This window comes from Suncus etruscus, chromosome 17 (genome assembly GCF_024139225.1).
Source record: "Suncus etruscus isolate mSunEtr1 chromosome 17, mSunEtr1.pri.cur, whole genome shotgun sequence".
Lineage (NCBI taxonomy): Eukaryota > Metazoa > Chordata > Mammalia > Eulipotyphla > Soricidae > Suncus > Suncus etruscus.
The window spans coordinates 52,035,361-52,046,220 of record NC_064864.1 but is presented as its reverse complement, the minus strand read 5'-3'; the positions used below and the strand labels follow the sequence as shown (position 1 = coordinate 52,046,220).

Sequence of the window (10,860 nt, the reverse complement as noted above, 5' to 3'; positions counted from 1 at the left end):
GCTCAGGTGGATTCTTTTATTCTGGTACCAGGGTCTACCGCTTCCTCCCACAGAGCAAAGCCAGAAAGACCGCGTGCTACGGCTGGTTCCCCCTTATATAAGATGGGAAATGGGAGGAGAAGGAAGTAGAATGATGCACTTCCTTGAGGGCTGGGCTTCCACCATGATAACACAGATCATTGGGTGAGGTAGGGGTAGAGGCGGGACTTCCGCCACAATAACGCAGACCATTGGTGAGGTAGGGTTTCCGGCCCGATAGCACGGATCATTGGGTGAGGTAGGGGTAGAGGCGGGACTTCCGCCACAATAACGCAGACCATTGGTGAGGTAGGGTTTCCGGCCCGATAGCGCGGATCATTGGGTGAGGTAGGGGTAAAGGCGGGACTTCCTTTTCACTAGACGCAAGCTTGTAAACATGTGGTCCTTTCCTAAGTAAAACCTAAGTAAAACCCGGCATGGATCTAAGTAAAACCCGGCATGGATTTTATTCCTTTTCATCTCCCCACTTCTTGTAGTAAAACTTCTAATCCTAGAAGTCAATGTGGTCAGGGGCCTCCACTTCCTGATATTCCTGGTCAAAATTATCTGCCTGAGCTAATTCTTGATATTGTTGACGTAATACCATAAGTTTAACGTCCCCAACCTGGGCTCGTATGAACGCAGTGATCCGATTGATTATGCATGGACCAATGGCTACCAGAAGTAAAAGGCTCAGAAGGGGTCCCAGTAGGGGCATTAGATAGGGGAGAATCCCACCCCATAAGGACCATAAGGGACCATCTAATAGCTCTTTTCTTCTTTGGGCAAGCTCCTCTTGATGGTGTCTGATCCTGTCTCGCACTATTCCTGACTTGTTAGTATAGAAACAACATTTTTCTTGCAAGGCCACACAAAGCCCTCCTTGCTCTGCCAAGATCAAATCTAACCCCCGCCTATTTTGTAATACCACTTCAGCCACGGAGTCAAGCTGGTCCAGCACATCATTAATGGAATTATATACTGTCTCCACATCTGAAATTAATTTTTGCGAGAGTTTGTTATATTTGTCTATTGATATGGCTAGCCCTGCGCTTCCGGTTGCTAGTCCACCCGCTACCCCTAGCCCTACCAGTAGGGGCAGGAACATTATAGCTCGTCGAGACCGTCGGGTGCCGCCTAAGAGATCTATGCTAGGCAAGGGGATGGACTCTGTCCCCGGGATGATGTCAATGTTGGGGAGCACTAATGCTGGGACGCATATTCCGGTCCAGTTCTGGGGAAAAAGAGAGTAAGCCAAATTTCCACCACATATCCATGCCCGTCCCGGAGGTAAACACCCTGGGCTAGAGGGAGCAGGTAGGACTTCTGAACACTGAGTAGCCCCTACCTGACCCAGGTCTACAGATTCGGTGCTATTATGCGAATAGCAAACGGATGATTCAAAGCTAAAAGGGACTACTTTAAAGGGTTTGACATAGGTACAGCTAGAAGAAGCAAAGGTTAGATTACCTAGTTGGACAGGGATAGCCAAAGGCCAATTTTCCCCCATTCTCATACAAAGCCAACAATCAGCAGCTAGAGTAGGGTTAGAGAAATTAAGAAGTTTGTGAGTTTCTTCTAGGATGCCATGAGTATTTGGATCTAACTTCTCAGCAGGCATCCGGGGTTGGAGGGAGGGGTGCCGGGGCCACTTAGGCATTTTAGTCTCCACTTCCTTTGTAGCCCAGTCTATGGCCTTTTTTTCTCTTTCCTGGTCTGTTGGCCCTCCACCATCCGAGATGTGAATGGGTGCCTTTAGGGGCCAGCAGACCAAGTCTCCCACTTCAGCCATGCAACTTGCGGCTCCATAGGGAGATCTATAGCTACTAACTGTCCATTTCCCTCCTATGCTTCCCTTGTAAGTTTCAGTGAGTCTGGCCACCAGATATGCCCAGTTATTTTTGGTACACTCTCGATACTCCCGATAGCACCGGGAGTGAACTTGAGTAAGCTCCACACATCCAGCAGGGCACTTCCCCCCCGAAGAGGGAGGCAAGGGTTGAGGTTTTTCTCTACACACCCATTCTGGTTTCCCCCCCCTTGGGAAGAAGTAGGGGACTGGAGGTAAGCAATTCTAGTTCCACAGTCTACTGCTCGAGTGTACAGGAGCCTACTGTTGAGTTGATAGCCTCCCATACAGTCACAGGGGTTTCCAAATAGTTTTTTTACCAGTTCTTCTGGGCTTATGGGCTCATCGAGTCCTCCTTCAGCCAGTGCCAGGAGGAGCATTGTTAGAGTCAGAGGGCATATCAGGGCTAGAGTGCGTTCGCCGGACTCGAATCTTGAGAGGATTCTCGGTGCGCTCCACTTTCCACTCATTACGGTTGAGGTCAGCAGGGGCAGGTTTCAGATGGGAGGCGTGAACCCAGGAGGCAATGCCGTCCACCTTAACAGCAGTAGGAGTGATCAGAAGGACGACATAGGGTCCCTTCCACCGAGGCTCCAGTGTCCGCGAGCAATGCCGCCTCACCAGGACCTGGTCTCCCGGCTTGAAGGGATGTGGCACCGTCAATTCTCCGGGTTCATATGCCTGTCTGAGTTCTTTCCAGACTTGGCTTTGTAGGGCAGCGATGGCGGCCAGCCGAGCTGCTAAGGGAGTGGAGGGGGGAGAGAAAACATCATAAGGCTCAAAAAGCATTCGCACCGGGGGGGGGGGGGAGCACCATACAACACTTCAAAAGGAGTTAGTTTACACAAAGAGGGCAAAGGGGTATTCCTAGCCCTGAAGAGGGCAGAAGGTAGGAGGGTACTCCAGTCCCCTATGCCAGTCTCTAGAGATAATTTGGTTAAAGTCTCCTTAATAGATCTGTTCATCCTTTCTACCTGCCCTGAGCTCTGCGGGCGATACGAACAGTGTAATTTCCAATTTATGCCCAGGGTCTTGGCTAATCCCTGACTTACCTGGGCCACAAAAGCTGGTCCGTTGTCTGACCCAATTACCTGAGGAAGTCCAAACCTGGGGAAGATGTCATCTAATATCTTCTTAGCCACCACCTGGGCTGTTTCCTTCTTGCATGGGTAGGCTTCCACCCATCCTGAAAATGTATCTACAAAGACTAGCAAATACTTTAGTCCATATTTGGCAGGCTTGATTTCAGTGAAATCAATCTCCCAATGTTGGCCTGGTCTCTCCCCTCTCAGTCTCTTTCCGGTTCCCATCTTAGTAGGATAGGCATTTACCAGTTGACAAGGTTGGCAGGACCTTACAATTTTTTCCGCCATTTCCTTTAGCCTCTCTGGTTTTGGTACCCGAGGCCATTCCTTAATTAACTCCATCATTTTTCTGGCCCCTAAGTGGGTGAGTTGGTGAAGAGTTTGCAGATACTGATTTACCTCTGGTTCTTCAGAAAGGGGGTCTACAGTTGTTGACACTGGTGGGAGGTTGTCAGGTTCAGTAACAATAAGTGCAGGGATCTCCTTCATGCAGGATGCCGCTGCCTTTGCTGCTTCATCAGCTCTTCTGTTTCCGGACGCGACGGTTTCCTTTCCCGTTTGATGACCTGGACAGTGAACTATCGCCAGTTCTTTGGGTAGGAGAAGAGCAGATAAAAGACGCAATATCTCTTCTTTGTGTTTAATTTCCTTTCCTGCAGATGTCAGGAGTCCCCTCCTTTGGTAGATAGCGCCATGGACATGGGCAGTTCCGAAAGCATATCTGCTATCTGTGTAGATGGTTGCCCTTTTTCCTGCTGCCATTTCTAGTGCTCTGGTAAGGGCTATCAACTCAGTTCGCTGAGCAGAGGTCCCCTCTTTCAGGCATTTGGACCAGATAACGTCATGGTCACTCACCACTGCAGCCCCAGCTCGTCTCTCTCCATCTTGGAGAAAACTACTCCCATCTGTGTACCATATGACATCAGGGTTCTTTAATGGCTGGTCCTGTAGGTCCCTTCTCAGCCCACTCTCTTCGGCCAGCAAATCCTGGCAGTTATGCAACACTGGTGTCTCTGACTCTTCAGGGAGCAGGGTGGCCAGGTTGAGAATCACAGGTAGGCCGATAGTTATTCTGCCTTTGTCTAGAAGGATGCTCTGATAGTGGGTAATACGGGCATTTGAGAGCCAACGGTCGGGGGGCTGTCGAATTATACTTTCCAGAGCATGAGGGGCTATTATAGTCAGCTTTTGTCCCAAGGAAATTTTATCTGCATCCTTTACCAGAAGTGCAGCTGCGGCTATTGCCCTCAAACATTTAGGCCACCCACTGGCCACTGGGTCTAGTTTCTTTGATAGGTAGGCAACCGGCCTTTTCCACGGACCTAGCGTCTGTGTCAGCACTCCCCTTGCCATTCCCCCTTTCTCTTCTAGATATAAGGTAAAAGGCCTGCTAGCATCAGGGAGGGCCAGGGCTGGGGCTGTGAGCAGAGCTGTTTTGATAGAGTCAAACGCCCTTTGGCATTCATGGGTCCACTCAAACTTGGCATCCCCTTTTGTGAGGGGGTACAGTGGGGCTGCCAAGTTGGCGAAACCAGGGATCCAGAGGCGGCAGAAACCTGCCGTCCCCAGAAACTCACGTAACTGCCGGCGAGTAGTAGGTGCAGGGATCTGTGCCACGACCTTCTTCCGGGCCTCCGTCAGCCATCGCTTTCCCCCTCGTAGCATGTATCCCAGAAACGTCACCTCTCTCTGGCACAGCTGCGCCTTCTTAGCTGATGCTCTATACCCTAGCCGAGCAAGTTCCTTCAGCAGGTCATGGGTGGCCTGCTTGCAATCTTCTTCAGTTTTTCCTGCAAGTAAAATATCGTCCACATACTGGAGCAGGGTTACCTGGGGGTGCTGGCTGCGGAAGAGACTTAAGTCTTGGTGCAAGGCCTCATCAAAGATGGTAGGAGAGTTCTTAAATCCCTGAGGCAATCTGGTCCAGGTTAGTTGGCCTGAAATTCCTGCCTCAGGATCACTCCACTCAAAAGCAAATAAGGGTTGACTGGCTGGATGTAGAGACAGGCAGAAGAAAGCGTCTTTTAAGTCCAATACACTATACCATACTCTTTCAGGACTTAAGGTGCTGAGAAGATTGTATGGGTTTGGCACAGTGGGATGGATGACTTCCACCTGGCTGTTAACTGCCCTTAGGTCCTGTACTGGCCGATAGTCCCCAGTTCCAGGCTTCTTAACTGGGAGTAATGGAGTATTCCAGGCTGACTGACATTTTACTAAGACCCCTTGTTGGAGAAGTTTCCGGATATGAGGAGTTATGCCTTTCTTCGCTTCCTGACTCATGGGGTACTGCCTAACTCTCACAGGGACAGCAGTAGTTTTTAACTCTACCACTACTGGAGCCTGTAAGGTAGACAACCCCAGTCCAGCAGTTTCGGCCCAAGCTTCTGGAACTAGTCTCAACCAAAAGTCGGTGTCTTGGCTTTCAACTGGCAAGGGGTCATTTGTAAATAGTCTATATTCATCCTCAGCCCTGATGGTCAGGACGGAGGTGGTAAGTGGTTGAACACTGGGATTAAGAAAAGCAATTTCTGGACCAGTTTCTTCAAAGGTTATCTGGGCTCTAAGTTTGGTTAGCAAGTCTTGTCCCATTAGAGGTGAGGGGCAGTTTGGTATGACCAGGAAAGAATGCTTGATTTCTCCTTTCCCCAAGTCCATAGTCCGGGAAGTAGTCCAGGAACGATAGCTACTTCCATTTGCTCCTTGTACTAAGGATTGCTTACTAGAGAGGGGTCCCAAAGGTTTCTTTAGGACCGAGTATACTGCCCCTGTGTCAAGTTCAAAGTCTATGGGAGTCCCCTCCACCTTAAATTTAGCCCTGAGCTCCCGGAGGGGGTTGGAGCCCTGACCCCCCTATTCAGATTCAAGGGCCAGGGTCCTTGAAGGTTGAGGGGATCGTGGGGGTTGGGTGCTACGAGGGGATCATGGGGGTTGGGTGCATTCCCGAGCCCAGTGTCCCCTCTGGCGGCAGCGAGCGCATTGGTCCTTGTCCAGGGGTCGGCGTCTTCGTGGGCCCAGGTCCCTACCTTTCTGACCTGTGCTAGATCTGTCTACTGCTACTGCCAAGACCCTTGCCAGTTCCTTATTCCTTCTTCTGTCCTTTCGTTCTTCCCTCCTCTCTCTCTCTTCCCTCTCTTTCTCCTCTGCTTCTCTCCTTTCCCTGTCTCTCTTCTCCTGCCACTCTCTTCTCTCCTTTTCTAGTCACTCCTCTCTTTCTTCCTTTGTTTCTCTCTTACTGAACACTTTCTCAGCCTCCTTTACTAGATCTTGTAAAGTCTTTCCCTGGATATCCTCCAGCCTCTGGAGTTTCTTTCTAATATCTGCTGCTGACTGTCCTACAAAAGCCATAATGACTGAAGCCTGATGAGTTTCAGAGGTTGGATCAAAAGGAGTATACCTCCTATAGGCTTCCATCAGCCTTTCTAGGAAAACCCTGGGAGGCTCATCGGGTCCCTGTATTACCTCTTTTACCTTGGCTAGGTTTGTGGGCTTTCTAGCCGCTTCCCGGAGACCTCTCATGAGAGTCTGGCGATAGGTGGACAGATTCCCCCTACCTTCATATGTGTTGGGGTCCCAATCCGGTCTCCGCAAGGGGAAAGAGTCATCAATAACATCAGGTCTGGTTGTCACCAAGCCATCTAATCCTATCACATTTTTTCGGGCTGCTGCCAAAATGCGGTCCTGTTCTTCAGTAGTGAACAGGGTACGAAGCAGCTGCTGGCAGTCGTCCCAAGTAGGCTGGTGGGTGTTCTCCCTTGGAGGCGTGGGTGTTCATCAGAGAATCTAAAAGATTAATTAACCTAGTGGGGTCTTCAGAGAAAGAGGGATGGTTAAGCTTCCAGTTATAAAGGTCAGACGTGGGGAAGGGCCAATACTGGAGGGCAGGCATCTCCCCCCCCTCCCATCGTCCATCATGGGCCCTACTGGCCTCAGCGGCATGATTGGCAAAGCTCCAAATGTCGAATCTTTTTGCCTGCTGCGGGTTCCCGCAGCTGGCCCTGCTCGCTGGCTCTCATCCGGCAAGGACTCTGGGGATGATGGAGGCAAGCAAGTTGCTCCTCCCCCTACCCCCTGGAGCACGTGAGAAGCTGCTCCTTCCCCTCCCCCCTGCAGCACATGGGAAGTTGCTCCTCCCCCAGCCCCCTGGAGCACGTGGGAAGCCGCTCCTCCCCCAGCCCCCTGGAGCACGTGGGAAGCTGCTCCTTCCCCAGCCCCCTGGAGCACGTGGGAAGCTGCTCCTTCCCCAGCCCCCTGGAGCATGTGGGAAGCCGCTCCTCCCCCAGCCCCCTGGAGCACGTGGGAAGCTGCTCCTCCCCCAGCCCTCTGGAGCACATGGGAAGGCTGGGAAGCTAAGGAGAGATCTAATGGGGAATGGGGTTCTGCAGTCGCCTCCCCTGCTGGAGCGGAAGGGGTGCGAGCAGATGGGTTGTAAGGGGGGGGTTCAAAGAGAAGTAGGTCCGTAGTGTCAGGGTAAATGCGGGGCACAGCTTGCTCCTCTTTAGGCTGTGACTCCGATTCCCTTTTCTCCTTCATGGGTAGGATCGTAGGCTCCAAAAGCGGCTGTAAAGAAGAAGGTTTGGGGGGGGAAGGAATGGCCGCACCCAGTCAGGGGGACTGGTACAGAGGTCCTCCCACATGAGAATGTAGGGTTCTTGATCAGGATGTCCATGCGGCCCCGGTCGGTACACAATGTCTCTCACTCTGCGAACTAGGGAAATATAAAAAGACCCCCCCCTTTGGCCATCCAACTTGAAAGGCTGGCCACTCAGCAGCACAGCATGTCTGCCACTTGCCCCTTTTTACGGCTAGGGAACGATTTTGTGCACGAGTCCTCACTTCTGACCAGTGGTCCAGAGTGAGGGACAAAGGAGTTGTCTGCTTCTGTCCCATAATGAGAACAGTAAATCAAAGGAGTAGATGAGGAAAAGATTTGGGGGGGGGGCAAAGGAGGTGAGGATAGAAGAGTTCAAAGAATTTAAGCCAACACACGTCTACAGAACCTACACACTTACACGACACAACTACAATGGAACAAGACAGAACAGAGGAGCAAAACTCAAAAACAGAAATCTCTAATTAATAGAAATAAGGTTCACCACAGCAGCCTGGGGAACGTCTTCCCCGCTGCAAACTCGAACTCCTGGGGGCCCTCCAGGGTCGTGACCTATAGTTTCTGAACTCGTCAATTCACTACCACCCGGTATCCACTTCGAGTGGGGACTCTCAGGTCCTCGGTCACCCTACCATTTCCCTACTTCCATTTTTGATGCACATCCAGTCACAACAACATAAAGTATACTGCCAATTTCTACCCGAAACAAGTTACAACCGACAACATAAGATACAGTGCTAGCTTCTACTCACAACAAGTTACAACCAACAACACAAGATACAAGATACAGTGCTAGCTTCTACTCACAACAAGTTACAACCAACAACACAAGATACAAGATACAGTGCTAGCTTCTACTCACAACAAGTTACAACCAACAACACAACAACACAAGCTACATTAATTAGAACCCACCGAGTGGTCCGTTCACTACCCCTGCTCCGGGCAGATCTGGTACCTCCTGGCTGGCTCGCCAATGTCCGGTTCGAGGATTCCAAATTCTGCTCCGTCGCGGAGAAATGAAGGGAGACCAACTCAAGCAAACGCTCAGGTGGATTCTTTTATTCTGGTACCAGGGTCTACCGCTTCCTCCCACAGAGCAAAGCCAGAAAGACCGCGTGCTACGGCTGGTTCCCCCTTATATAAGATGGGAAATGGGAGGAGAAGGAAGTAGAATGATGCACTTCCTTGAGGGCTGGGCTTCCACCATGATAACACAGATCATTGGGTGAGGTAGGGGTAGAGGCGGGACTTCCGCCACAATAACGCAGACCATTGGTGAGGTAGGGTTTCCGGCCCGATAGCGCGGATCATTGGGTGAGGTAGGGGTAGAGGCGGGACTTCCGCCACAATAACGCAGACCATTGGTGAGGTAGGGTTTCCGGCCCGATAGCGCGGATCATTGGGTGAGGTAGGGGTAAAGGCGGGACTTCCTTTTCACTAGACGCAAGCTTGTAAACATGTGGTCCTTTCCTAAGTAAAACCTAAGTAAAACCCGGCATGGATCTAAGTAAAACCCGGCATGGATTTTATTCCTTTTCACAGTTACTCAGGCAAAAGCTCCAGTGGGGTTCTTTATTCTGCCTGGCCAGGGTTAATTGCTCGTTCAGAACCAAACAGAGGCAAAGGACCACATGGCCCTTCTGTTCACCCTTATATACTATAAGAAGGGGAGGGGGGTAGGGAAGACTTCCACTGAGGTAATACAAGTTCCTCTTTAGGACAAAAAGGGTTAGATAAAAAGCAGGTATAAGCACAGTGGGGGCTGGTGTGACTAGTTGCTGGCTTCCCCTTTCATAGGCACACCAGATGTAAATTTCCTGGAGCAGAGAACTGATAATTCCCCAAGAAATGTTTGTCCAGCAGGACTGTTGCAGATGTTTCTGCCCCTATGTGGATTACTGGAAATATTTCTGATATTCATGTCATGGTACTGACATTACATTCCCTTCATGCTAGTTGGCTATTTCTTTCTTGCAAAATTACGGGCTGAAAAGTGGCCTCAATCAAATTATTTTGCTTAGAGAATTCTCAGCACCAAATTCTCTCTCTCCTTCTGTCAACCCTATTTACATCTAAAAGCCAAGCCAGGCACAAAATTTACATTTCTTTGACCTGGCCCTCTTCTATCTCAAAAGCAGCCTCTGCCTGCTAGCCTACAAACTTGTCAAACTGGTCCAGCTACAAATATCAGGCAACCCCCTCCTTTTTATTATGCTACTTTCTTCCATATACCTTCTAAGATAGATCTTTTCCATCTGAGCCTAGTCAGTCATATGTTTAATACTAACAGACTTACTATTGTTTCTGTTTTTCTCTACACTCCAGCCTTTTGCCAATGCAGAAATTCCTTTTATGCCTAAGACTATGGTTTTGCTCTACATATAGCTCCAGCATGGAGATTAATTTTGTCACACATTTGAATGTGTGTCCCCATAAAATTTATTTGTGTTGTCTCATAATTTTTTCATAATTTATATTTCATTGCTAGTTCATGTTCATCTACTTCCCTGTTGTAGGGTATTTCCCTACTTGAGCTGTGGGATACAAGTTGCTCCCAGCACCCAGGCAATATAAATTTGTTACCATTTTACTTAGAATCCACTTTTTCAATACACTTGGCATTCGCTTTTCTCTTTATAGTGTATTTTCTTAATCTGACTTCCATACCCTTTTTCTATAGAAAGCCAACTACTGGGCTGAAAGGCTCAAGAGGCTTTCAGGTTGTTTCAAGCAAGGGTAAAAGCCCATTCTCTAAATTGGCTCTGGTGTTGTGCCTCTACAGCCAATCACATCTCCCAAGCAAAGTACATATAAAGAACTTATCAAGCTTTCCAGAAAACCAAAGAAAGAAAGAATTATAGGCTTGACAGCAAATTTTTAAGGACAAACTCAAATGGGGGATTAAACTTGGTAATCCTTACTCTAGCTGAAAGCTGATTTATTAACACAATTAAGACTAAGTGAACTGAAATAATGTTCAATAAAGTTAGGCATATAGCAGTATAGAGATTTCATTTCACTGGAGATTTGAGGACTAGAAACTCATTTTCCAGTAGTAAAAGAAATGTATTTGAAATTTAAGTTTTTAAAATTTGGGGACCAAAGAGTACTGCAGTAGGTCATTTGCCTTGCATGTGGCCAACTTGGGACAGACCCAAGTTCGATCCCTGGCATCCCATATGGTCCCCTGAGCCTTCCAGGAGAGATTTCTGAGTGCAGAGCCAGGAATAACCTCTGAGCACCCCCAGGTGTTGTCCAAAAACAACAAATAAATAAATAAATAAATAAATAAA

General features: G+C 49.1%; 1 protein-coding gene across 1 annotated transcript; it reads right to left on the bottom strand.

The window, feature by feature from the left end:
- Window positions 1-529: 529 nt before the first annotated feature.
- Window positions 530-5,706, bottom strand: LOC126033445 (uncharacterized; the record flags this gene model as incomplete). Its single annotated transcript, XM_049790427.1, has 4 exons — window positions 530-643; window positions 3,352-3,542; window positions 4,485-4,607; window positions 4,725-5,706. Coding segments are annotated over 4 exons (1,410 nt in total), but the record flags the coding sequence as incomplete, so codon positions are not given.
- Window positions 5,707-10,860: the final 5,154 nt, after the last annotated feature.